The sequence below is a fragment of the Vulpes vulpes genome, chromosome 12 (genome assembly GCF_048418805.1).
Source record: "Vulpes vulpes isolate BD-2025 chromosome 12, VulVul3, whole genome shotgun sequence".
NCBI lineage: Eukaryota > Metazoa > Chordata > Mammalia > Carnivora > Canidae > Vulpes > Vulpes vulpes.
Window position 1 is genome coordinate 19,158,578 of NC_132791.1, and position 27,782 is coordinate 19,186,359.

The 27,782-nt window shown below is 47.4% G+C and overlaps 1 protein-coding gene across 1 annotated transcript; it reads right to left on the reverse strand.

Annotated features, from left to right (window-relative positions):
- Positions 1-1,391: 1,391 nt before the first annotated feature.
- Positions 1,392-26,243, reverse strand: NANS (N-acetylneuraminate synthase). The gene is made up of 6 exons (XM_026013168.2): positions 25,989-26,243; positions 20,347-20,562; positions 7,858-7,957; positions 6,471-6,625; positions 3,310-3,576; positions 1,392-1,622 (listed from the first exon to the last, which is right to left on the reverse strand). Exons 1-6 carry the CDS (start codon positions 26,118-26,120, stop codon positions 1,413-1,415), a joined length of 1,080 nt encoding a protein of 359 aa, XP_025868953.1. The 5' UTR covers positions 26,121-26,243; the 3' UTR covers positions 1,392-1,412.
- Between the last annotated feature and the right edge of the window lie 1,539 nt (positions 26,244-27,782).

Sequence of the window (27,782 nt, forward strand, 5' to 3'; positions counted from 1 at the left end):
ACAACCCAGGATTCCCTCCCCACCCTACCCACACTTACAAACATCAGTGCCTCGGGGTGCAGTCAGTTAAGCATCCAACTCTAGATTTCCACTCAGATCGTGATTTCAGAGTCAAGGGATCAAGTCCCACGTTGTCAGGCTCTGCACTCAGCATGGAGTCTGCTTGAGATTTTCTCTCCCTGTGCCTCTCCCACTTGTGCTCTCTCTCTTTCTGTCTCTGAAATAAATAAATCTTTAAAAAAAAATTCAGTGTCTCTCACACAAGGGAGGGAGGCTCTACAGTCACAAGTAAAGAAACTTCAAAAGGCTAAGTATATGGATTTGAAAAGAGACTCAAGTATACACTTTGAAACAAAGAGTGATAGTGAACAAGACTGGATAAATATGAACAAAGATTAGGAATCTGGCAATACATTTGAAAAGAATCGTTTATCTCAGTATTGGTTCAAAAGAACAAAGGGGAGTCTGATATGGACTCGCTGTGAAAGGTTTGTTCATGCTGCTGTTCAACAAAGTAGAACACTAAGGATCTTGTTAGCTAGGTTTGTAATTTCATGATGCATAGGGAAGGGCTGATTGCAGCATTACCACCACAAGCTACAAAACGCTGAGCCCACACTCCCCACGTCCCTTACACAGCCCTATTTCCCACCCACCCCCACCTCCCCACCATTGACATATCACCTGCTAACTTACTGTGATTTATTTACTATGCTTATGGTTTGCTGTGCCCCTATCCCCATCTGAGTGGAAGTTCCGTGAAGAAGAAATATGGGCTGTTCACTGCTCTATCCCAGTACCTACAGCAGAGCCTGGCATACAGCAAGACCTCTATATTGTTGAAAGAAGGAATGAATGTCCTTTCCCTCTCTTCACTCATAGAGATACGCAGATTTTCAGCAAGTTTCAGCCTGCAAGACGCCTGACCTCTTCTTTGACGCCCAGTGACCGCTATGCAGCTCACTGGGGACACAGTTCCAGGGCGGGGAGGGAATCAGGGCAATGGAGAAGAGACAGCTGGAGGCCTGGAGGGAAGCGACATTTCAGGTCATGTGGACTGGCTTTATGGGCAGGATGAATTAAGCTTAAAGAAGAGGACCTTATACAGCCAGCTCACACACACACACACACACACACACACACACACACACACACCTGTATACCCAACAAAGCAAATGGACAACAATGATTTGCTTTTGAGCAAACCACCCCTTCTGGGCCAGCCAACCTGAAGCAGAGACTGCCATGTTTGCTCTTCGTTTGTATCCCTCCTACGGGTGTGACAGTGCCTAGCCCAAAAATGTGTGTCTCGGGAGGATGAGTGGATGAAAGCCAGGTTTCTAGAGACCAGCACTTGTGTCCCACCTCACCCGACAGTACCAGCAAGGCAATTCAGAGAATGGCACTTTATTTTAAGACTTGATTTTTTTGCCATGATTTTCTACCGATTCTTCCAAGATGGTATCGTCTTCTTCAACAGTGACCAGGACCTTCTTGCCCACAAGACCAAAGATGTCTTCAGGAGGGTAGCCTTTGGGCTCACCCACCTTCACGGTGAGCATGTCCAATGTTAGAACGGTGCCTTCTGGAATCCTCACTTTGGCCACCACGGACTTGCCCAGCTGCGGATAAAATTAAGACTCAGTGCCGGCCTCATAGAAGTTAACTGGTACGTGTTGTTTTATACCTAAGGTCCCTGACCAGTTTTCACAGGATACCCGGGGAGTAGTGACCCTCTTGTCCCCTCGGGGCCTAGAAAAGTGTGGGGTGTGGGGTGTACTCAGAGGCTCAGAGGAGGGGCCTTTGGATAAACTACACAGGAAAGAGCTCAGGTTCTACAGCCACAGCCAGGTCCAAATCCCCTTTAGGTGGGTACAAGCCATTTCCGCAAAATGGGAAATAACAGTGCCTTCAGCTTTGTCAGACAACTGTAAGGATTAGCAATAATAATGTCTGCAATCTACCCAGAATGCTCCCAATAAATAAAAATTATGATTACTTTTATCATCATCCAGTTCAATATCTCACTTTGAACATGGGAAACAGATCCACAGAGGGCAGATAACTTGGCCCAAGTTGCAAGGAATGGGGATCCTGAGTCCTGGCCCACTGCTCTTAGAGGACACAAAACTTAGGGCCACCCTGCTCAATAAAATAAGAATATGGGGGGGGGGGGCTCACAAGCCTGAGTATGCTGCTACTCAGAGGACGGGAAAGGGGACCACCTACAAAGGGGCAGACAGGCAGGTGAGGGGAATAAAGGGTACCGGAAGCTCATGACCAGACTTTCTAGGTCTTGTCCATAAATGCTGATGAACAAATCACTGTATCACTCGATATCCTCCGTGTAAGGGCCAAAGAATCAATTCTAAAGCTGCGTGCCAGGACAAAAGGTCAGCAGCGGATGTCATCAGATGACGCATCATCCTGCTGTATAACACTGTTTGCCCAGGGAGCTGAGAGGCTCAAAACCAAATTAAGGGCTCAATTCTCCTTCTGCCCTTCTGGTGCAGTTCTCTCCCCTTCTCCTTTGCCAGGCAGTTTGTTGCCTTTTACTATTATTTTCATTTCCTGGTACATAGGCACCTTTAATTTGAGGGAAGCAATCAAGACCTACCAGAATAAAAGATGACCACATTCCTCATACATGCCTGCTGTTTGGTCTTTGCCTCCACCCAGACGGCCACAGGAGAATAGTAGGAGTGCCTGCACTGCCGGCAGCCCCAGGACGCCTGGCTCTGTGACCAGAGGCCAAGACAGGTTTAGGCCACGGTCTCCAAGAAGCCTAGATGGTCAGCAAGCCAGGCAGTATTCCTTGGCCCCACCATCCCATCTGTCTGATGGTCAGTGCTGTACAGCCACACTGCTCCCCGGGGAAGATCCGTATCATCACCCATCAGTGACAAGCCACTGCCCCGCCTATCCAGGGCCACCTCTGCTTACGGATGCCTCCTTCTCCTGCTGGCCTCATGGAACCCTTCTGCCCAATTGTCTCTCAAGGCTCACCTACTCCAAAGGAGTAGGACTTCACCACCCAAGTGTCTCACAAGGCAACCCCGCCCCCTGACAGCTCCTAGAATCTAGAGCACTGGAGTCAAAGGCTTCAGAGGCTTGGAGGAAAACTGCAACACAATTCTAGGAGACTGCTGAAACTACTGATGCTTCCTTAAGTGACATGCTCCTCCTGCTGCTAATATGACCCCAGACTCTGTGGGTCAGCCTGGGCTCAGGCAAGATGAATACCAACTCTCCTGGCAAGTATGGTCACTCCCAAGACAGTGGAGCCCAGCAGGGTTGTGGAGAACCCACCTTCTCGTTGCAGGCCATCTCACAAGGCAGCAACTGCTTAGTGGGGGAGCCCATGGCACTTTCCACGAGGCGCACGGACCGCACCAGCTCGGCCAGCTCTCCGGGCTCCAGCGAGGCTGAGTGATCACTCCCCTTCCACGTCTTGTCCAAAGTTATGTGACGCTCCAGCACCTTGGCACCCAGAGCCACTGCGGCCACAGATATCGCTATGCCTGTTTCATGCCCAGAATACCCTATGGGAATGTCAGGAAAGAGCTTCTGATATTCCTTAAAAAAAAAAAAAAGGGTTAAATATTGTAGCATTTTATGCACACAGTGCAGAGTCAGGCAGATCTAGGCTGGAGTCCCAGTTTAGCCACTCACTATTTGTGCAACTACAGGCAAGACACTGAGGCTCTCTGAGCTTCTCACTCCTGACATGATATTGGTACCTGTCCAGGGCTGCTCCAAATGCGTGAAAAGCACTCAGCACACTGGAATGCTCCAAAAATAATGGCTACTCTCAGCAAGAATGCACTCTAAGAATGCTTCACATGGCACAAACCACCTGGAGTAACAAGAGAACTATAACTAAATACCTAAACTCAGTCAAAAAACATCTGCCACATTTAATTAGCCTGAGCTGCTGAAAGCAAGTGTGCTGTATGCACAAATATCGTCATCAATAATATATACAGCCCAATCTCGAAACAATCCTTTGGTGGAAATGCTAAATAATTAACTAATTTGTGATCTATAATTCACTGAATGCAACAGCAGACATTCGTCAAGTGAGTCTTGCCATTGAGGCAGACTAGAAAGCTTAAGTATAGTAGAAAGACCCAGATGGGTTTTTTTTTTTTAAGATTTTATTTATTAATTAATGAGAGAGAGAGAGAGAGAAAGAGAGAGAGAGAGCAGCAGAGACACAGGCAGATGGAGAAGCAGGCTCCATGCAGGGAGCCTGACATGGGACTTGATCCTGGGACTCCCAGGATCATACCCCGGGGCTGAAGGCGGCGCTAAACTGCTGAGCCACCCAGGCTGTCCGATGGGGTTTAATATAAGATTAGGACAGCTGAGTGGCAAAGGCCCCAAAAACCAGATTAGAGGGCATATAATGGACAAGGGAATAGAGGCTGCAGGGTCAAACGGCTGGAATATGAGTGAGCTGGGCCCAAGATGCAGGGGTTGGGTGGGCGACCAACCCTCACTGTCCTCCAGTATCAGGAGAGGATATTACGGCACCCTGGATAAAAATGGAAGGGTAAGGGGGGTTGTATCCACAGAGAAAGAAAACCAAGGAAAATAATCTGGAGTCACGTAAGGCAAATTATTGATGATAGTAATCTCTGTGGGATGAGATTACAGAGAATTTTTACTCTATATTATATATCTCAGAGCTATTTGAGTTTAAAAATCACATTTAAAATTTTTGAATGATATAATTTAGAGATGAGTGAGAAATGGAGAAAAATCTATCACCTGGGAGAGATAGAAATTTAGGTAAAAAGGTAGCAGTAGGGACGAATGAGTGGCTCAGTGGTTGAGCATCTGCCTTTGGCTCAGGACATGATCCTGGTCCAGGGATTGAGTCCTGCATGGGGCTCTCTGTGAGGAGCCTGCTTCTCTCTCTGCCTATATCTCTGCCTCTCTCTCTCTGTCTCTCATGAATAAATAAATAAAATCTTAAAAAAAAAAAAAGGTAGCAGTGTCAGTTTTCAAAAAAGGCTCATTTTTTTTTTTAAGTTAAATATGAAGAATGTATAGCAACATATCTAAAAGCTTACACTATCGTGGAAAAAAAAAACCCAAGAATGTCAAAATACTGTACTACCAAAAGGAAAATAAAAAAGGAAACTTGTTAATTGCAATACTGGGATTATGTGTCTGTGTCTATTTAGAATTCCACTATATAACTACAGTGGTTTTGTATGATAATTACATATACATGTTTCTAATTAAGTTAAGCTTCAGGTGCTACAAGGCGAGAGGGGTGGAGGTGGCCTGAGACAACAAGAGACAAAAGATTCTAGTTCCAGCTTTGCCACCAAGGTGCTGTGAGATCTCATGTAGGTAAGTCATTTTCCCTCTGGGACTGGATTTCGCCATCTGTAAAATGACTGAGGTGGAGTAGACAAAACCCTGGGAGAGAGAAAGCTCCCTCAAGACCGTTACTGTGACCAGTTTGAGCCTCACTGAGGCTCAGAATTACAGGCAGAAAATAACAGAGCCAGCAAATAGCACAGATCAGGAAAAGCCAGAAGTTTCAAGAAGGTCTCCTACAACTCAGTATAACGAAAGCCCAACAGATGTTTGTACACCAGTGTTCCTACCAGCATTCTTCACAATAGCCAAAAGGTGGAAACATCCTAAAAGTCCACCAACGGAGGGATGGATAAACAACATGTGCTATATACACACAATGGAATGTTATTCAGCCTTAACAAGGAATGAAATGCTGGCATGTGCTACAACACGGAGAAGCCTTGCACACAGTGTGTAAGTGAGAGAAGACAGATACCAAGGACACGTAGTGTATGATTCCACTCAGAGGAGGTCTCTAGGGTAGTCAAATTCCTAGAGACAGAAGCAGAATGGTGCCTGTCAGGGGCTGTGGGAGAAGGAAATGGGGAGTCAGTGTTTAATGGCCATAGAGTATCAGTTTGGGAAGATGGAAAGGTTCCAGAGATGAATGGTGGTGGTTTAATGTGAATGTTCCTAATACCACTGAACTACACATCTAAATGGTTAAAATGGTAAATCTTATATTTTATCACATAACCCAACATACTAAGAAAAAACCCAACATACTAAGAAAGGATATAAATCAGGAATTCACAGAGGAGGGACCCCGATGGTCAATACGTATAGCATAAAAAATGTATATATAGACAATTATGAGAGCTTGCACCTCGAATTTCAGAGTGGGAAAAATTAAGATTGGTTTTAAGAACATTTAATTTATAATCACCCTCTTTAGAATGTACCTGCTTCCTTAACTGCACGGTTGGTTCTCATTTGATTCTCTAACAGCAAGATTGCCAATGGACGTTCAAATGACATGAAGCATGTCAAGACAGGTGAGAATTTTGGCTATAAGAAAGGCCCAATCTTTCCCACAGTAAATGGCCCAAGAGATGCCATTTTGCTATGGCCTCATCAGACCACGGCCTGCTCACCGTGATGACGCGCAGGTTGACGTCCTCAGGGAGGAGCGGGTATGCACTGGTGCACTGGAGGAAGCAGAAGTTGGGGTTGAGAGGCTTCACAATCTGATAGACTTGCTTCATGGTGTCCATCGACTGCATTCCGCTGGAGATCACCATTGGGCGGCCTGAGTGACCCAACACCAACACCGTCATCACTTTCCCTTTCCGGGTTCTGACTCTCCCTCACGCATACCCCAGCTGCTGGTCTCATCATTCATGAACTCCAAAGACAGCTCGCAAACACTGTGCCAGCCACTGGCGGGGGGAGAGGGGAGCGTGGTGGACTCCTGCCCTCGCCGCTGAGGAAATGTAGACTCCCCTCGCCCCCAATATTATTGTCTAGCAAAGCGAACTGAATTCAGGGGGCAGAGGAACTCCACACCCCTCAGAGAAACATGAGCACCTCAGTGGATTAAGAGGCTGCACAGCAGGGTAAGGCGAGCACTGCCCCCAACTCAACAGCATGAGTACGTGTGAGGCCCAGAGCTGCCATCTCCCTGCTGTGTGGTCTCACATGCCTCACCTGCGAAATAAGTATAAAGCATCATATTACTCAGCCATTAGAAATGACAAATACCCACCATTTGCTTCGACGTGGATGGAACTGGAGGGTATTATGCTGAGTGAAATGAGTCAATCGGAGAAAGACAAACATTATATGTTCTCATTCATTTGAGAAATATAAATAATAGCGAAAGGGAATAGAAAGGAAGGGAGAAGAAATGGGTAGGAAATATCAGGAAGGGAGACAGAGCATAAAGACTCCTAACTCTGGGAAACGAACTAGGGGTGGTGGAAGGGGAGGGGGGGGGGGTGGGGGTGAATGGGTGACGGGCACTGACGGGGGCACTTGACGGGATGAGCCCTGGGTTTTATTCTGTATGTTGGTAAATTGAACACCAATAAAAAATAAATTTATTACTAAAAAAAAAATATATATAGCATCATAATCATATAACCTGCTTCAGTCCCAGGGTTGTTATGAGGATCAAATGAGACGATTCATGTTGCAAAACACCTTTACAGACCGTAACGTACAGAGGTTAGATGTTATGATAGACGTACAGACTATTTCTCAAAGTCCAAACTTCCTCTAAGAAATTCTGTATACACTGCCATATCCTCAATTTCATATAAATAAAAATAAAATAATTTTTCATTTTTAAAGTTCTTATAAAAACGGGCTTATCCTTAACTTCTTTCCTTTCAAGACAGCACACAGAAAAGTAGGAGTATATGTTAATTGAATAGAGGTTTCTAATGCCTTCAAGGAGACTCCTTTAGTGGGCTCTACTACAGGAGCAAAAATGAAAAGATTTGGAACTTCCTCATTTTAGGGCAAAAATTAAAAACTTACCTTTTTTGGCTGTCTTTTCCAGATAAGGAAAATTATTAGTGTCCCCAGATCCAACTTTGAAGAACGGAACATTCAGCTCATGCAGAAACTCAACTGCCATCTATAAAAATCAAAGAAGGAGCTCTTTTTCACCACTGTTCAAAATCACGTCAAGTCAGGCGAGGAGCCACAGACAAACAGAAAATCCCTCCTCTTGCCCAGCAAGAGGGCCTCTCACAACAACCTGAAAGCAAAGGTGTGTTATCAGTCATTTCATTCAAATTCCAACGTTCATTCATAGCCACCCATCTGTTTGTCCAACAAACACTGCATGCTGGCCTGTACTGGCCATGAACTCTGCAAAAGAATCGGACCCCAGGCCAGACCCTTCCTTTTTCAGGTGCCCAGGGTCCAATCGCAAAAGGGTCATGACTTAATCTTGATCCAGAAATCCAGGTAGTGAGAAAGTGAATGTCCCTCAAAGGCCTTACCCTTTATCTAAAACCAAACAGCCAGGAAGAGAGGCCATTTCAAACCTTGCCACAAGTGGAAAAAATGGAGCATTTTATGGCCCAGCCCTGACACGGTGATCCACAGGTGGCAGGGCCCATCAAATCCAAACCCTCTCAGCCCCTAAACCACACTGCCCACAGGAAAAACAAACCTCCATCACTTTTTTTTTTGGACACATCACTGCTTAAGGTTATCTGTCGAGGGCCCTTCACCATCCTTTGCCCCCACCAGGATTCATTAATAAGACTCAGGATCAGGAAATTGGCAAGTGTCAACAAATGCTAACAGAATCAGCAGGTTGCAAGTTTTAAGAATAAAATCTCAGCTTGTTATCAAATTATAAAACTCCCCCAAACTACCTCTTATTACTATTTTTAAAAATTGGAGTTGGATATCAGAAGTGGGAAGAATCAAGGTCTCAGAATGTTTCCAAATATCTAAGTTTGATCTGTTGTAAAATGCTGCCCAGGTTTCAGAAGTAGGTTTGGGGGATGCCTGGGTAGCTCCGTGGTTGAGCATCTGCCTTCAGCTCAGGTCATGATCCCAGGGTCCCGGAATCAAGTCCTGCATCGGACTCCCCTCAGGGAGCCTGCTTCTCCTACTGCCTATGTCTTTGCCTCTCTCTGTGTCTCTCATGAATAAATAAATAAAATCTTAAAGAAAAAAAAATAAGTAGGTTTGGAAGGCCTGATTGGCTGGGTCACTGCTTCTCACACTTTAATAAATGTACCTTGATCTCCTGGGGATCTTGCTCAAATGAAATGCAAATTCTGATTCTGCTGGGTTAAGGAGGGACCCGTGGGTCTGTGTTTCTATTAAGTTCCTGGTAATATAGCCACTGCTGTTCTGTGAATCCTATTTTTTAAGGCATTAGGTCATCATGCCTGAAAACCCAGAGGGCACAGGGGTGGCTAGGAACAGTGTGAGAAGGTCATTCTGCCAGCAGGCTCTTCAAATCAACCCACCGTTGCCTCAGCTTCCTTCCATCCTGCCTGCAGGTGATAAGCTCCTCCAATCATTGGCCACACGCAGAGACTAACTTTCCTCGTGCGTAAATCCCCTAATATCATGAAGGTGGGAGCTGCCGGGGAGCCAGACTCAGTGGGTAACCAGCCAGTGAACAGTTCACAGGCAGTTCACAATGCCCTGGGTCCAAGAGACACGGTGCAGCGTGGCCTGAGTGCCCCCTACACCCAAGCCTGCTAAGCTAGCTTCGCTGCGGTTCCTGCCGTCTGCCCTCTGCTGGCTTTCCCCCTCGCCTCTCTTGTCCCCTCCGTGTTGTTCTCTCTCACCCCTCCTGTTTATGTGTGTCTCACCAGCTCTATGATGGAAGTGAAAAACACTCCTTCTAATGGGTTTACTGAACAAAGTCGACCTCTCCCACTTTTCTCTATCTGGCAGATGGAGAGAGTGTTTTCTACTGTAAAAGGGAAAACCCTATGCTAAGTTTTCTTCTCTCACAACGTCAACTCTGGAAAACTGTGCGGAGATTCCTCAAGAAGTTAAAAATAGAGCTACCCCATGACCCGGCAATTGCACTACTGGCTATTTACCCCAAAGATACAGATGTAGTGAAGTGCTGGGACACCTGCACCCCAATGTTCACAGCAGCAATGTCCACAATAGCAAACTGTGGAAGGAGCCACGATGCCCTTCGACAGATGAATGGATAATGGTCTATATATGCAAGAGAATATTACCCAGCCATCAGAAAGGACAAATACCATTTGCTTCAATGTGGATGGACCTGGAGGGTATTATGCTGAGTGAATAAATCAATAGGAGAAGGACAATCATCATATGGTTTCATTCATAAGGGGAATATGAGAAATAGTGAAAGGGACTATAAGGGAAAGGAGGGGAACTGAGTGGGAAAAATGAGAGAGGGAGATAAACCATGAGAGACTCCTAATTCTGGGAAACGAACAAGGGGTAGTGGAAGGGGAGGTGGACGGGGGGATGGGGTGACTGGGTCATGGGCACTGAGGGGGGCACTTGATGGGATGAGCACTGGGTGTTATACTATATGTTGGCAAATCGAACTTCAGTAAAAACAAATTAAAACAAAAAACAAAAAACAAAAACAGTGTTCAACTTCTGCGAGAAGGGCTTATCAGATGACAAATCCCCAAGGGCACAAAGAGGAGAGGCACAGGGTGAGCAGGAGCACGGAGGGGTCAAACGCAGGAGAAACACTCCACAGAAGCTCACCTGGGAGGGCTGGAAAATGGGCTGTGGCAGTCCTCCTGGAGACCCAGCCCCACCTAGTGGCGTTCCGAACACGGCCACTTTGGAGTAACCTGCACAGGGTGCCAAGTGCAGAGATGGTGCAGACCCCAGGCGGTACAGCCGTGCCCAGGGCCCCTTAGGCGCAGTCAGCGCCACTGCCCCCCCACCTCGTTCTCCACAGGTTCTCGGGCTTCCCTAGGCCTGCTCACCCCGCTGTCCAACCCTTTTCCACGTCGGGGTACCGTGCAGCCAGGCAGCCTCACAATTCTCCCTCCCTCCCACCCCAGCACGAAGGCTTTCTCGGTCTGTCTGAAAGGAGCCTTCCCTGGGCATCCACGGCTGACAGGTGCAGGAAAGGGGCCCACCAGCAACCTGGTTTCAGTGAAATGCTGCACTGCTCCCTCTTAGACGGTCCCCAATAAAGACACTCGTCTAGCTTTTTTTAATCCCAGTGTTTCCCAAACTTATTCAACTCAGAATCCTTGTATATTAGAGGGGAGCGGGGGAGACAGGCTTTATTACTAATAATTGGTAGTACTTAATTATCAATAAATGAGACTCGACAATGTGTGGCCACAGAACTCCCTTTCCATGTCATGACCCACTGATCTGAGGGGTGACAAAAGCAAGAAGAGGAGCTGGGATTTTTCTAGAGCCCCTTCCCCATCCTCAGACTTTTGAGGTCCTGTGGAAAATGGAAAGAGGGCATCCCACAGGGCAGCTCTGATAGGACAGGGCACTGGTGTGTGAGGGCAGCATGTCTTTCAGGGGCCACCCCGACGGTCATGGCCTTCATTTGCCATATGCAATTTCTCCATAGAACTCCATAGAACTCTCCATTTAGACCTAAGGAACTCTGCTCATTTCAGCCCTGTTCCATGCACCTCTCTGCAGCATTGACCAGGTGCCCTGGTAGTTCTCTCAGTCTTGATAAAATTCCACCACACTGTAACCTTTCCTCAGCATATGAAGAACACCCTGGGACAGCACACAGAGTGGAGAAATGAGGCACTCGATAAATGGCTACCGTCCACAAGGAAGTCAGGGTGGTAAATACTCGGAGCCACCTGCCAGGTAAACACAGAACAAGGGACCAACCCACTTCCAACAGCCAGACAGACAGGACATGCTGGTTCAGGAAAGGGACCTGGCCAGCAAATTAACTCTTGGAAAGACTCTTAAGAATGCATTTCCCCTCACTGCCTCTGCCCGGGTCAGCCAGGAAGATACTTGGGAACAAATGGCAATCCTAGGACAGAGAAGCCTCCCTGTCCAGACAATATAAGGCAAAACAGCTCCAAAGGGTCCTAAATAACAGAACAGCTATCATTCGGTGGATGCAGATTTTGTGCAGCCCTCACATCTGACCTCTCACCACAGCCATGTGGGGTGGGCATCTTTATTATCTTGGTTTCTTTTTAAGATTTTATTTTTTTATTCATGAGACACACAGAGAGAAAGAGACATAAGCAGAGGGAGAAGCAGGCTTCTGTGGGGAGCTCGATGTAGGACTTGATCCCAGGGCCCCAGGATCACGACCTGAACCAAAGGCAGACGCTCAACTGCTGAGCCACCCAGGTGCCCCTATTCTGTTTTTACGGATGGGACACTTGTGGCTCAAATAGGGTTTCAATGATGAGACTGAACCCACAAAGAATCAGCACCAGAACCCGAACTCAGAGAGTGTGGCTGCAGAGCACGTGTCACATATGCCACACAGAAGGGCTTCCTGGGGAGTGGAGGGAAAGGAACCAAAGGGTGAGGCCAAGAGGCAGACCCTGATCACCAACACCCAGGCTCTTCTCCTCTCCCAGCTGCTCCTGCTTCTACCTCAAGGCCACTTGGGGGTAAACGACCTACACAAGTGACTTTTCCTAAGCAAGCCTCACAGAAGCACAGAGGTGCTCTCCCTCCTTCAGAGTCCACATCCGGTGCCTGGCAATGTGGACCGAGGAGGAAAGCCCTCATCCCAGGTGCGAGTGGCCTTGGTGAGATCTTCTTTGGCTCTGCATCAGAGTGGGGAGAGCCTCTGGATGGCAGCCTGTTCACACACAAAAGGGAACTGAGGCCCAGAGAGAGCAGGGAGCCACCAAGCTGAGATGAACTTAGAGCAGAGCCAAGGCAAGAAGGCCAATGTCCTGACACTCCGTCTGGTTGCCCTCCTTAACGGTAAGCTGACGTTTGCTCCAAGCTGGCTGTGTGCTACGCTGTGTGTCAACAATCATGGGTAATCCTCACAACAACCCTGCAAGATGGGTTCAGGTACTAACCCCGCTTTGCAGCTGAACAAACAGAAGCACAAAGAGGTCGAACCACTTCCACAGGGGCTCCCCACGGATGACAGCAGCAGCACCTTCAAACTCAAATCTTAAACGGGGGGATCCCTGGGTGGCGCAGTGGTTTGGCGCTTGCCTTTGGCCCAGGGCGCAATCCTGGAGACCCGGGATCGAATCCCACGTCGGGCTCCCGGTGCATGGGGCCTGCTTCTCCCTCTGCCTATGTCTCTGCCTCTCTCTCTGTCTCTCTGTGACTATCATAAATAAATAAAAATAAAATAAAAAATCTTAAACGGGTGACCACACAGCCTGGGTATGCACCATTCGGCCTGGGGCCCCAAAGGTTTGGCTCTTTATGCTCTTACAAATGACTACAGACTCTACAGGGTTTTTGCTTATGTAGGTTCTATCTCCATCTACTCTTATTTATCGAATTAAAAGTAAAACTAAGGAATTTGGAGTGTTTTTAACTTTAAAGTTTTAATTTTGAGAGAATTATAGCTTGACATGAAGCTGTAAGAAATAACACACAGAGAGCCTATGCACCCAGCACCCAATTCCCTCCACTATGGTGACACCTTGCAAAACTAGAGCATAAAATCACAACTGGGTAAGGGATGTTGACAGAGTCTGCTGGTCTTATTCAGATGTCACCATTCTTACACGGATGCACTTGTGTGTGTGTGTGTGTATCCAATTCTATGCAGTTGTACCACACGCACAGAATCGTTACTACCAAGCTGACAATACAGAACTGTGCCATCACTCCAAGGCTTTTTTTCTTTTAAAGATTTTATTTACTTATTCATGAGAGACACAGATAGAGAGAGGCAGAGACACAGGCAGATGGAGAAGCAGGCTCCGTGCAGGAGGCCCGATGTGGGACTGGATCCCGCAACTCCGGGATCATGCCCTGAGCCGAAGGCAGACGTTCAACCGCTGAGCCACCCAGGTGTCCGCTCCAAGGCTTATATAGCCACGTCCACTTGCCTCCCTTCCCTTCCCTAACCGCTGACAACCATTCATCTGCTCTCTATCACTGTAATTTTATCATTTCAAGATTGCTATAGAAACTAAATGGTAGGGCAGCTCCGGTGGCGCAGAGGTTTAGCGCCGCCTGCAGCCCGGGGCGTGATCCTGGAGACCCGGGATCGAGTCCCACGTCAGGCTCCCTGCACGGAGCCTGCTTCTCCCTCTGCCTTGTCTCTGCCTCTGTGTGTGTGTGTGTGTGTGTGTGTGTGTGTGTGTGTGTGTGTGTGTCTCTATGAATAAATAAATAAATCTTTAAAAAAAAATAAGAAACTAAATGGTATAGTATGCAACCCTCCGAGACTGGATTTTTTACTCAACGCAATACCCTGGAGATCCATCCAAGCTGCAGCATATATCAGCACTTCATTCCTTTTTATGGCTGGAACCATTCACCTGCCAGAGAACTATCTGGGTCGTTCTAGTTTGCGGGCTATTACAAATAAAGTTGTTATAGACATGCGTGTACAGGTTTTTCTGTGAACTCTAAGTTTTCATTTCTTTGGGGATAAATTACCAAATGACACCTGGTGGGCTACATCTCTAGTTTTTGCTGCTGTTTTTTTTTAGGTATGTAATAAGTGGTTATTTTTTTTATTGAGCTATAACTGACACATAACAATGGGTGTACACCATGATTTGATATGCATATACATTGTGAAATGATTACCCCAATAAGTTCAGGTAACATCGGTTTGGCACGTAGGTGTCAAAATTTTTGTATGTGTCCAGTTTATAAGGAACTACCAGTATACTCTGAGTGAACTGTGAATATGATACCACATGTGAATTGTATTAAAATAAGGTTGTGTTCAGAAAAAGGAGAGCGCCGTATTATTTTGCCAAGTGATTATACCATTCTACATTCCCACCAGCAGTGTATGAACAATTCATTTGCTCTGTGTCCTTGCCACTATTTGGTGTTATTGTTACTTTTTGTTTTAGCCAGACTGATAGCTCTGTGGCAATACTACATTGTAGTTTAAAACTGAGAATTTTTTTAAAGATGTTATTTATTTATTTTAGAGAGAAGGCACGAGCAGGAGAGGCAGAGAGAGAGGGGGAGAGAATCTCAAGCAGACTCAGCACTGAGCATGGAGCCCAGTGCAGGGCTCAATCTCACAACCCTGAGAAACAACCTGAACTAAAACCAAGTCAGACACTTAACTGACTGAACTGCCCAGGCACCCTTAAAACTGAGAAATTTTTGAACAGACAAGCACAAAAGAAAAAACATGAATTGGAGGTCATCAAAATTAAAGATGTTTGTGCTTCCAAGGATACCGCCAAAATGTGAAAAGACAACCCAGAGAATGGGAGCCATTTCTGCAAATCATGTATCTAAGGACTCATATCTAGAATATATAAAGACAAATAACCCAACTAAAAATTGGCAAAGGATCTGACATTCTTCTGAAGAAGGTATACAAATGGCCAAGAAGCGCATGCAAAGACGCTAAACAGCAGGGAAATGAGAATCAAGACCACAATGAGATGCCATGTCACACTTGCTAGAATATCTAGAATCAGAAAGTCAGATGGTAACAAATGTTGGTGAGGCTGTGGAGAAACCGGAACGCTCCCACACTGCTGGGAGGATTGTAAACTGCTGCGGCCACTCTGGAAAATGGTCTGGCAATTGCCAAAAGTGAAACAGAGAGTTACCATATCTCTCCCAAGAGAATAAAAACACGTCTAAACAAAACCTGTACAAGAATGTTCATGGAAGCATTATTCCTAATGGCCAAAAAGCAGAAACGATCCAAATGTCCATCAACTGATACGTGGGTAAAAAAAAATGTAGCATATCCATAATGTTGCCTATTACTCAGCAATAACACAGAGAGAAGTGCTGCGGAGAGAGGCTCTGACACAAGCACAACACACATGAACCTTGAACGCATTACTACGTGAAAGGGGCCAGTCACACAGAACCACATACTGTCTCACTCTGGTTATCCCAGCAGTCACAGGTGCATCTCACAGACAGAATGTTGAGAGAATCCAAAGGACTGTATGCATCATGATCGTGTTTCAATGAAGTTCAACAGCACACAACACTATCATGTTTAGGGACATATGCTTGTGTGGTAAACTTTTTGCAGAAAAGCAAATAAGTGACATAAAAGCCCAAATTTACAGAGCCAGAAAGATAAGTGGTGGCCTAGGGCTGGGAGGACAGAGGGGATTGAGAAATAAATGACTAGGAATGGAAAAAAAAAAAAAAGACTAGGAATGGGTACATGATAAAAATGCACTGAAGTCGACTGTGGTCATGGCCACCACAACTCTGAATATACTAAAAACTGAATTGTTAACTTTAACTGCTGAATCGTGTGGTCTATGAGAAGAGTGTTACTAAAACACAAGAGCACACAGCACACCTTTCCTTAGCCAATGCTGGGAGAATGATGCCATCACATACCATGCAGCCTCTAGAAAACTCCACTATACACTTGGGAGAGAATGCCAGTAAAAAAAAAAAGGCAAATCACCTCAGAGTATCACTATGAAACCAGTTTGGACCTGGTGGACCTTTTGAAAGGTGTTCTGATTCCCCCAGGGGTTCCCGGACCCCACTTTGAGAACCACCGCCACACTCCTCCCAGTACTCTCATTTGTTATTGTTGCTTTCTGGTGTCACTGCAAGGGAACTCCCATGTGACTTTCTTCTACTTCCCCTTTCTTTCGTCAGGTTTTAGAAAAACTGTCCTAGGGAAACAACTATGTGGTAGAGGACAGGGGAGTGACTACACCACCGAGGCTAATTATTTTTATTATTTTATTTTTTAAAGATTTATTTATTGGGGTGCCTGGGTGTCTCTGCTGGTTAAGCCTTCAGCTCAAGTCATGATCCCAGGGTCCTGGGATTGAGCCTCACATCAGGTTCCCTGCTCACTAGGGAGCCTGCTTCTCCCTCTCCTCCTGCCCCTCTCTTCCACTCGCGCTCTCTCTCACTCACTCTGCTTTCTCTCTTATTTATTTGAGAGAGAGTGTGCACAAGTGCATGCACCTACAAGCTGGGGAGGGGCAGAAGGAGAGGGAGAGAATCTTAAGCAGACTCCCCAGTGAGTGTGGAGCCCTACATGGGGCTCAATCTCACTACCCTGAGATCATGACCTGAGCCAAAATCAAGAGTCAGATGCTGAACTGACTAAGCTACCCAGGCGCCCCAAGACTAATTATTTTTAACAGGTTCAGGACTTAGTCCTCCAAATGAGAGTGTTTCTCAAAGTCCTTACTCTGGGAAAGACTGTAGGCTTACTCCAAAGGCAACACTAGGGATGATCCAGAATACTGCCATAAGCTTTGGAAATTCTCCCTAGAGCTTTGCAGGCCCTGTCTCATTACTGACTAGTTACTACGTCAATCAGACCAAAAGTTTCACGTTTGGGCACAAGAAGGATCAGTAGTTTCCTGAACCCAAACCTGCCCTCTAAGGATGCGGGCTTGGCTGTCTCTGAGTGCCTGAGTTCCAGAGGACTGCCAAAGAGCAATCCCAAGATGCTGTGAACTCATAGTACATGAAGTAAGCACATCACCAAAACAAATGTCACTTTCTAGGTGTGACTTTCCTTTCACCAGGCACTGACTTAGCGTGTACTGGCATGTGCTAAGATCAGGATGGACTAAATGCCAGGATCCGGGTTCACAGTGAACACACAGTGCCCAGCCTTGAGACGTGTGCTTTACGTATACGGTCTCACCTGCTCCAGAAGACAAGCCTGCATGTTAGGTATTTTAATAATGCCTTGCCCTTTACCTACGAGGAAACAGACCCAGAGATTAGTGACTACTGACACCTTCCCTGTGAAATGGGGATAACTGTCCTATTTGAAGAGGTTGTTAAGAGGAGCAAATGAGTTGATATGTTTAAAATACCCAGCATAAAATTTGGTACCTCATAAATACTCAAGAAATATTAGTTAATGGTAGGGCCAAAAACAACACCTAAGTCTTTCATATCCTAAAGCACATGTTCTTTCCTGCTTAAGCTTTTGTGATTTACAGATCCTTTAAGGATCTGATAAAAACCACTAACCCTCTCTTTGGTTTGGCTCACTCATTTATTCCTTCAACAAATACCTCCCAACCACCTACTGCATGCCAGGCACTGGGGATGCTGCGGGGCTAGCAGTCTGGTAGGGAGATGGCACAGTTCACACCCAATCAGACAAGTACCGAGCACCAGGAGAACACAAGAGGAGGCACCTGAACCAAGCAGGGGAATATGAAGAATTTCCCGAGGATATGCTACTTGAGCTGGGATCAGGAAAAAGCCCAGGAACTCCTCAAGGAACACTTTCCTTAAAAAAATCCATCTCCTGGTCCCCAGAGCAGCTCTCAGGCCCAGAGACTCTCCAGCCACTGACATCAAGGTGGTGAAGAGCAAGGGGGAAGTCCAAAGGCCCTGCTGAGCTCCTCGAAGCCACACACACACCTGGCCTGATGCCCAGGCAGAGTTGAAGGACTGAAGAAAGCACACAGCACCAGGCATCAGATCTGCCTTCGAGACCCTTCTCCTAGCTGTATGACTTTGTACAAACTTCCTGGCCCCTCTGAGCCTCTATTTCTTCAGCTGCAGAGTGGTGCAGAGTAGGGATAAGACATTTACTGTAAGTGAACATGCTTTGTAAGCCAGAACATATAATTCAAAAGTAGGAAATTATGATCATCAAGTGTACAACTGGATCCAAAGAATGTCATGCTTACGAAAGCTGCAAATTAAGGGATGAATCTGTGCTAGAGAATGGAGGCCTGGACTTGTCGTCTCCCAAAGATGCCTAGGTTCTCTGCCTCCCTACCCCGTTAAAACTACAACAGCCTAGGCTAGACTTATGTTTCTTTTCAACTCAATTTACAGACATATTTTGGGATTGGAACAGTGACACAAACGGTCAGGGAGGCCTACAGAAATGAACTGGAATTGCTTCAAATAGTCTAATCGACTACAAGCATTCCAATTGTTTCAAGAGCCATAATAACGCTTGTAGGTTTTATCTAATAATCAATTTCTGCAAAGCTATCCTATGGAAAGAACATAAAATACAGAAAAATGATGTTCATCTCAGTATTATTAATAAGCACAGAAAACTGAGAGTAACTTGCATGTCCAAAACTAGAGAAATGGTTGGGTATGTTATAAATCCTTTAAAAAAGTATTACATTGCTGGGGCTCCCAGGTAGTGCAGTCGCTTAAGAAGCTTATCTGACTCTTGGTTTCGGTTCTGGTCGCAATCTTGGGTAGTGAGATTAAGCCCCACATCAGGCTCTGTGCTCAACATGGAGTCTGCTTAAGTTTCTCTCTCCCTTTACCCCTGCCCCGGCTGTGTATCCCCCCCCCACCCGCCGCAATAAATAAATAAGTAAATAATTTTTAAAAAGAAATATTACATTGCTATTGAAAGCTTTAAGCATGGGGTACCTGGGTGGCTCAGTCAGTTGGGCGACAGACTCTTGGTTTCAGCTTAGGTCATGAGATGGAGCCCCACAATGGGCTCTGCACTGACCTGAGGGTGAAGCCTGCTTAGGATTCTCTCTCTCCTCACCCTCTGCCCACCCCCCCGCTCACTCAAGCCCATGTGCTCACATGTGTGTGCTCTCTCAAAAGATAATAATAAAAGTTAAAAAAAAAATAACTGTAAGCACAACACGTGGGGGCTGAGATGTCAATTATATCTCAATAAAGCTGGAAAAAAAGCCCAGATATGGATAAAAGCTTGTGGTATAATGCTAAATGGGAAAAGCACACACAGAACTAAATATTCCCAAATGTTGCAACCAGGCAATAAAACATGCACATAAAAAACTTCAGGAGGAAATCTGTAAAAAGAGCCACCAGACAGGGAGCATGGGTCAGTTTTTCCTGTTTCTAAACTTCCTCTGATATTTATTATTTTTACAATTAAAATTTTGACATTTGAAAAAGAGTTCATGAGGGAATCTCAAAAAGTCAGGTCACAGAGCAGATGGGACCCTCTTGGGTCCCTGGCACTGGCAGGACCCTCCCCGGATGTCAGCATGACCATTCTGTGAGCCACTCAGGACGACTACTGATGCCCCCCACCCACCCAAATCTGCCACGGCCACTCAGCAAGGGGGCAGATCCCTATCAGAAGGGAAGTTTCCTGATTCTCAGTCCAGGCCACTTTCTGCTGGGAGAAAACTGGTCTGGTTGGGGTCTCCCACAAGCTTAGGGGACTCAGGGATGTTAGTGTGGCTGCCGCCCTCCTCCCAAAAACAACTTGTTTGTAAACTTCTGGTACTCCTCCCACCAAATCTCACCGGGCCTCTGCTCCCCCTGGCCTCCCATTTAGTTAGGCACTGATGCAGTTAATGTGACACGGAACTCTAGGTCCACAAAGCACAAGAAAAGTCTCAAGTGAGCAAATGCTGGAGCTGACTCTAGGCCAAAAGCCACCAGGCACCTGTAGCAAATGACAGCAGCCCTATGAGGACTCACCTCATCCATGCCCGAGGCGGTGAAGAAGATGCCAACCTCCTGAGCGTATCTCTGCAGCTCCCTGTACTGCTCATGGCTGAACTCCAGGTGGCGTTTGTGCTCCCCGTACGTCTTGCCCCAGGAATGCTTGGACGTATAGGGCCTCTCCAAGGCTTTCCGATTAAACTTGTACTCCAGCTCGCTCTTCTGGAACTTGGCACAATCGGCCCCACACTCCTGCAACAAACATACAACATACCTGTCGTGGATTCTCAGAGAAAATGTAAATGTCGGAGCAAATGCTCTGACATCTGTATCTTTAAAAATAAGGCCAACTGACGACAGGCAGAGAGGAACAGGAGAAGCAAGAAAGTCTCAAAGGAAGAAAAGGCTGGGGATGGGGCTCTCCCCTATTTTCGCCCCTTAAAATGCAAAAAGAACCAAAAAATGGGCACTTTTTTCCCCACTCTGTTTTATATTAAAAATAATTAAACAGTTAAGGGAGATTTTAAGTTGGATAACTCAGCAGAGGACAGCAAAACGAGCACTGGCCAGAGTTGAGAGGCAGTCAGGACCTGACCCTCACTCTTGGATAAGTCACTCCCGCTCTCAGGACTCAGCATCTCCATCTCCATACACAGCTGCCCTGGGCTAGCCCCAGGACCTGCAGCTGTTCTGAGGAGCCCCTCACAGGGCAGGAAACAACTCTCCTTTCGCTGTTTTGCACTTGTGCTTTTCTGCATGGCATCTTGTTTGAACAAGAGGTTCTGGGACAAAAAGTAAACAAAAAAGACTTAGAAAGGCCCAGGCCTTACTGAACAAAACCTATAACACAAAAGCTGGGTTGTTCAAGTATAAAATCTGTAATTCTATTGCCAATCAGCCCCCAATCTCTCAAAACTGTTTTTTAAAAAAGATTAAAAATAAATAAATAAATAATAAAAAGATTTTTTTTATTTATTTGACAAAGAGCACAAGCAGGGTGAACAGCAGGAGAAGGAGAAGCAGGCTCCCCACTGAGCAAGGAGCCCGATGTGGGGGCTTGATTCCTGCACCCTGAGATCATGACCTGAGCCAAAGGCAGATGCTTAGGCAACTGAGCCACCTCAATGTGCCCCTCAACCAGGTGCCCCTCAACTGCTTTTAAAAACCATTCAAGGGGGGGATCCCTGGATGGCTCAGCGGTTTAGCACCTGCCTTTGGTCCAGGGCACAATCCTGGAGTCCCGGGATCGAGCCTGCTTCTCCCTCTGCCTGCTTCTCCCCTCTGCCTGTGTCTCTGCCTCTCTCTCTCTCTCTCTCTCTCTCATAAATAAATAAATCTTAAAAAAAAAAAAAAAAAAAACATTCAAGGGCAGCCCGGGCGGCTCAGCTGTTTAGCGCCGCCTTCAGCCCAGGGCGTGATGCTAGAGACCCAGGATTGAGTCCAACGTCAGGCTCCCTGCGCGTGGAGCCTGCTTCTCCCTCTGCCTGTGTCTCTGCCTCTCTCTGTGTCTCTCATGAATAAATAAATAAATAAAATCTTTAAAAAAACAAAACAAAACAAAAACCATTCAATAGAAAGATTAAGGAAAATCCTCTAAAGTCTCTAGCTCACTGACATTTCTACAGACAGTTATTCACATTGCTAAAAACCTCACTTCCAGAAATATCTGTGCTAGCAGTCCTGTTCCCACTCCTGGAAAGACCACAAGATGGCATGGTGAGGAAGGTTCAAAAAACAGGAGAAATGAAAGTGACCTTGGGCAACAGAGTTCTCATTGTCTAGAGGAAGATCCCCCGTCCCAGAGAAACCTGAGCAAAGCCGCACAGTGAGTCTCTGGCAGAGCTGGACAGATTCGCTTTGCTACGGCTGCAGAACGTGTGTCTCCTGGCCCATGACTGCCACCTGGAACCCAGCTACGCCAGCCCACCAGCAAACTAAGGGGGGGGAGGTTCACAGAGCATTGCTTCCCCCCCTGGCTTCTCAGCTCTAACTCAAGGAGAGAACTTACCTTCAAAGAGTGAAAGAGCTTGTCTTCTCTGGGCAAACCTTTCATTTACAGAAAGAAGATAGATGTGAAGTAGCAGAAACTACTAGAGACAAGAGGTGAGATAAAAATTCTACTACATTCCACATGACAGCAGTTGTCTGGGGAGAAGAGCAGGTTCTTTCTCTTTCCTCCACGTCCTTCCTAAGACTCAGTGATTTCTTTCTTTTATTAAAAAAGATTTTATTTATTTTCATTTGAGAAAAAGCAAGAGACAGCAGGAGTAGACACCCCTCCCCACCTCTGCCCGGCTGAGCAGGGAACCTGATGAGATGCAGGGCCCTGGGATCATGACTTGAGCCAAAAACAGACACTCAACCAACTGAGCCACCAGGATCCCTCTTTTTATTTATTTATTTATTTTTCCTCTCTCTCTCTTTTTTAAAATTATTTATTTTAGAGAGAACATTCACAAAAGGGGCAGAAGGAAAGGGAGAGAGAATCCCAAGCAGACTCCCAGCTGAGCCTGGAGCCGACCCCAACTGGTGGCAGTGGGGAGGGGAGGGGAGGGACATGGGCTGAAACTAGAACCAAGGGCCAGTCACTTAATGTACTGTGCCAACCAAGCACCCCAAACTGAATTATTTATTAATCTATTTCATTCTATGGTAAACTCCAGGTTCAGAAAACACAATCACTGTCCCTGTTTTATTATAATGTCGATGGTTTCTTTGTTCAAGTTTTTATTGATTCTCTCCTGGCAAAAACAACAACAACAACAAAACACCCACAAAAAAAACAAGCAGCAAAACCCCAGGATCTAAGGTGTGATGGGCCAAGGTGTGATGCTCTCTTTGCAGCAAAATTTGGAAGTTAAAAGTATATTCAATTAGGAAATCTCTAATTATGTTTACAGTTCATATATATTATATAATTCTGATGGTATATTTTGTTGTAGGAAAATAAAAATAACTGAACTCAACTTTAAATAAATATTGCAAATAGATTCATTTATTGTATGAGCAACTCTGGGTAATTAAACATGGGAATGTGACTATTTGGCAACAAGGACTAAAAAAAAAAAATCCTAAAATACAAGGATTTCAAGATATTCCACTACTTTAAGTTTAAAAACAAAAACACAGGACGCCTAGGTGGCTCAGCGGTTGAGCGTCCGCCTTTGACTAAGGTCGGGATCCCCGGGTCCTGGGATCCAGTCCCAAATCAAGTTTCTCCCAGGGAGCCTGCTTCTCCCTCTGCCTGTGTCTCTGCCTCTCTCTCTGTGAGTCTCTCATGAATAAATAAATAAAATCTTTAAAAACACACACACATACATTATAAAATAAGTGAAACTGAAGCCTAGGGAGGAAGGAGCACCTGCCCAAAATTATTCAGCTAGTAAATAGTTATCTTCACACCAGTCCAGTGCTCCTTCCATTGTACCACAGCCTCAACCTCTGCATTTTCCTCCCCTCACCCCAGAACTAACCTCCACAATGAAAAAAGAAAGAAAAAAAACTTTGTTTCTATGGCTTCAATGTCTCTGGGGATTTTTACAATCTCAGAATTCAGAGTTCTCACCTCTGAATTTATAGGGAACATAAATTAAGAGCAGGAACTACCCCCGTAGAAAATAATGTTACCACACAAAGGCTTATGCCCTCCAGTTAGGAACAAACCTCTGCAGTCCAGTATTTACTAGCTGTGTGCCCTTGGGCAAGTCACTTCTCAGAGGGTTTAAAATGAAACCAATAGGGGCACCTGGGTGGCTCAGTCAGTTAAACATCTGCCTTCAGCTCAGGTCATGATCCTGGGGTCCTGGGATGGAGCCCCACATCAGGCTCCCTGCTGAGCAGAGACCCTGTTTCTCCCTCTAGCCCCTGCTTGTGCATGCACACTCTCTCTCTCTCTCTCTAATAAATAAATAAAATCTTAAAAAAAATAAGGTGAAAACAATAGCATCTACCACATTGTATTATAATAATGAAATGAGATGGTGCATTTAAAGCATTTAGCCCAGTATCTGATAGAGTAAGCACTCAAAAACATCAACAGTTGTCACTTTTTTAAAGTATTTTTTATCATTCAGTTGGCTTCCATAAAAGCAGAGTTAGTCCTGAACGAAGAGCAAGATAAATACCTAATCACAATTAACGACATTAGGTGAACACCTTTGACTGAAGGGAAGGGGGGAAAAAAGATGGGAGTGAGCCATCTCTAAACCCAGGAATCACAGCACAGACCTCAGGCTGGGGACTAAGGTCACAATAAAAACACGATAGTCCCCCATTCAAGGGTTTCACAGTTGAACAGAGAGAGCAAGGAACTTGGACAGTGACAATGCAATATGATGGGAGCAATGACAGGGGCCCAACCTTGAGGGGAAGGTTTGGAAAAAAGCATCCAAGTAGACCTGGACAGGAAAGGAAATTTGCCGGGGTACCTGGGTGCCTCAGGTTGGGCTTCTTTCTGCCTTCTGCTCAGGTCCTGATCCCAGGGTCCTGGGATCCAGGCCCGCCTCAGGTTCCCTGTGGGGAGCCTGCTTCTCCTTCTGCCTCTCTCTCTGTCTCTCATGAATAAATAAATTTAAAAATAAAAAAAAAATTAAAAATCTAAAAAAAAAAATTGCCAAGAGGGAGCAATGAATTTATTGAGTCCTCTGTGCCAAATACTGTGCTAAGAGCCTTACATAAATCATCCCGTTAGATTCTTACAAACTCTATTAAGTACTATTATCAAGCCGATTTTCAAACCATGAAACTGAGGCTCACAGAGAGGTTAAGTAACTAGTCTGTGTTCACACGGCTGGTAAGTGGTGGCGTCTGAATTTGAATCCAGAGCCCTGTCGGTTTAACCATTTCATATTCCAAACACAAGGAAAGGCAAGTGAGAGCAACAGCAACTTCGGGAACTTCCGGAACTTGCTGGAAGTAATTCAAGGTCGCTGAAAGATGTCGGAGACGAAACAATGAGCAGGCAGGAAGGAACCAGGTCACTGAGGTCTTGAAGACTGCGGTGAGGGGTTCTGACTCCACCCGCGGGCCGTGGGGAGCCACTGAGGCAGGGGTACGACCTCATCAAACCTGTGCTCTAGGAAGATCCTTCTGCCACCCGAAGGGGGCAAAGGACGGGTCAGGAGGCAACTGCAGGGATGCAGACAGGTGAGGAGGGTGGGGAGGGGTGAGGAGGACGGCAAAGACTTAGGAATGGACACGGAGAGCCGGACGCCAGGCCACACGCGGGGTCCTGGGTCCCCGCCCCCGCCTGCTGTCTCCGGGCCCCGCCCCCGGCTCCAGGCCCCGCCCCCGGGCCCAGGCCCCCGCCTGCTGTCTCGTGGCCCCGCCCCCGCCCCGCCCCGGGCCCCGCCCCCAATCCCCGCCGCCTGCTGTCTCCGGCCCCGCCCCCGGGCCCCGCCCCCAATCCTCGCCGCCTGCTGTCCCCGGCCCCGCCCCCGGCTCCGGGCCCCGCCCCCGGGCCCAGGCCCCCGCCTGCTGTCTCGGGGCCCCGCCCCCGCCCCGCCCCGGGCCCCGCCCCCCGCCCCCGGTCCCAATCCCCGCCGCCTGCTGTCTCCGGCCCCGCCCCCGGCTCCGGGCCCCGCCCCCGCCTGCTGTCTCCGGCCCCGCCCCCGGGCCCCGCCCCCGCCTCCGGTCCCGGTTCCTGCCGGCGCCTTTTCCGCCCCGGGCTCTGCCCTCACCTTAGCCGTGCGGATCATGCGCTTGGCCACTTCCAGGTCGCCCTGGTGGTTCTGGCCGATCTCGGCAATGATGAAGCACGGGTGCTGCCCGCCCACCCAGCGCCCGGGACACAGCTCCAGCTCCAGCGGCATCGCGGCGGCTCGGCTCGGCTCGGCTCGCCTCGCGCTCCGGCGCCGCACCGCCCGCCTCGAGTCCGGTCCGCAGCCCAGCGGGGACCACACAGCGGCCCCGCCGCGTCAGCGCCGCCACGTCAGCCCGCGGCCGCGCAGCCAATCCGCGGGCCCCAAGTCGCTCCCGCCAGCCAATCGGGGCAGGGGGCGGAGCCTGCGCGAGGTGGGCGGTGCGGCGGGACGAGGACGACCGCCGGGTTCCCCTGAGCGGGCCGCGGGCTCCCGGCCGGGCTGCCGGGGCGGTGGTGCTCGCGGCCTCCGTGCTCCACCCGTGAGCCACCATTCCCCCTAGGGCAGTGGGACGGCGGGTGGCTGACGGCGGCCTCGGGCGTGGGGAGCGGGCTCCCTACGGTGTAATGGAAAAAACGGATTCTGGAGTTGGAATTGCGGAGCTGCTTTGAGCTCAGCCCCTCCCACTAGCCGGTTCTTGGTCGTGAACGCGTTAGTCTTCCTGGACCTTATTTTCCTTTTCCCCCAAATGGGAAAATTATATAGGTTCGTGACATGATGTCACGGTACTTGTCCTGTAGTGAGGTTTCAATAAGTGGTCTCCATTTATGTTCAAAAAGTTCACCGAGGGGCCCCTGGGTGGCTCAGTGGTTGAGCATCTGCCTTCGGCTCGGGGCGTGATCCTGGGGTCCCAGGATGGAGTCCCGCATCCGGCTCCCTGCGTGGGGCCTGCTTCCCTCTCTCTGCCTAGGTCTCTGCCTCTCTGAATACATACATAAAATCTTAAAAAAAAAAAAAAAAGGTGCCACTGACTTGTCCAAAGCCATCCAGAAATCCAGAGCAGAGCTCGGACCAGGACCCTGCCTCTGGCCTAGGGCCACCGCAATATGCTGTTAGCTTGCAAAGTTCAGAAATAAGAGGCAGTTTGAAGAAAACACTGATTCTCTGCTTGCTTTACCCGAACTGATGAGCAAAGTAATAATAGAGAAAAGCCAGGAGAAGGCACCTCTGGGTGGAAGGTGAGAAGAGTAGGGTTTGGACACATTGGTATAAATATGTAAGTGAAACTGCCCACCAGGTAGGAGAAAAGGCAGGTTTGAGGTTCAGTAGAGGTCTGGGCCAGAGAGAACCTAGAGTCATTCTGAGTGAGGACAAGACCCAGGATAGTTAGACGGCTGGAAGAGAGGGCTTGCAGAGGGAGGAAGAGCGTGGAGGAATGAGCTTGGGCAGCTGCCACCACAGGAATGGAGAAAAGAGACTAGAAGTAGTTGACAGAATTAGGGTGGTCCTGAGGCGGGTAGACTGATGGGGTCAAAGGCCCAGACAGTCCAGGAGAATGAGGAAGAGACCAATGGACTTAGGGATCAGAATGGCACTGGAGAGAGCAGATTTGTTGACCAAAGGAGGTGAGGAAACAGAAGGGACAAATATAGACCTTTTCTGGGGAACATCTGATTGTTAAAAGCAGATAGAGGGGCACCTGGGTGGCTCAGTGGTTGAGCATCTGCCTTTGGCTCAGGTAGTGATCCCGGGGTCCCGGGATCAAGTACCACATTGGGCTCCCCATAGGGAGCCTGCTTCTCCCTCTGCCTTTCTCTCTCTCATGAATAAACAAACTCTTTAAAGAAAAGTGGGGGGGGGGCAGATAGAAAAATGGACCCTGGGCTACATGGG

What these genes read in the sequence shown, in the direction of transcription:
- NANS (XM_026013168.2), bottom strand. Translation starts at nt 26,120, where the DNA reads ATGCCGCTGGAGCTGGAGCTGTGTCCCGGGCGCTGGGTGGGCGGGCAG. An exon ending in GCATGATCCGCACGGCTAAG is followed by an intron (nt 20,563 to 25,988) that starts GTGAGGGCAGAG and finishes TGTTTGTTGCAG; the next exon opens with GAGTGTGGGGCCGATTGTGC. An exon ending in GGAAAAGACAGCCAAAAAAG is followed by an intron (nt 6,626 to 7,857) that starts GTAAGTTTTTAA and finishes TGGGTCACTCAG; the next exon opens with GCCGCCCAATGGTGATCTCC.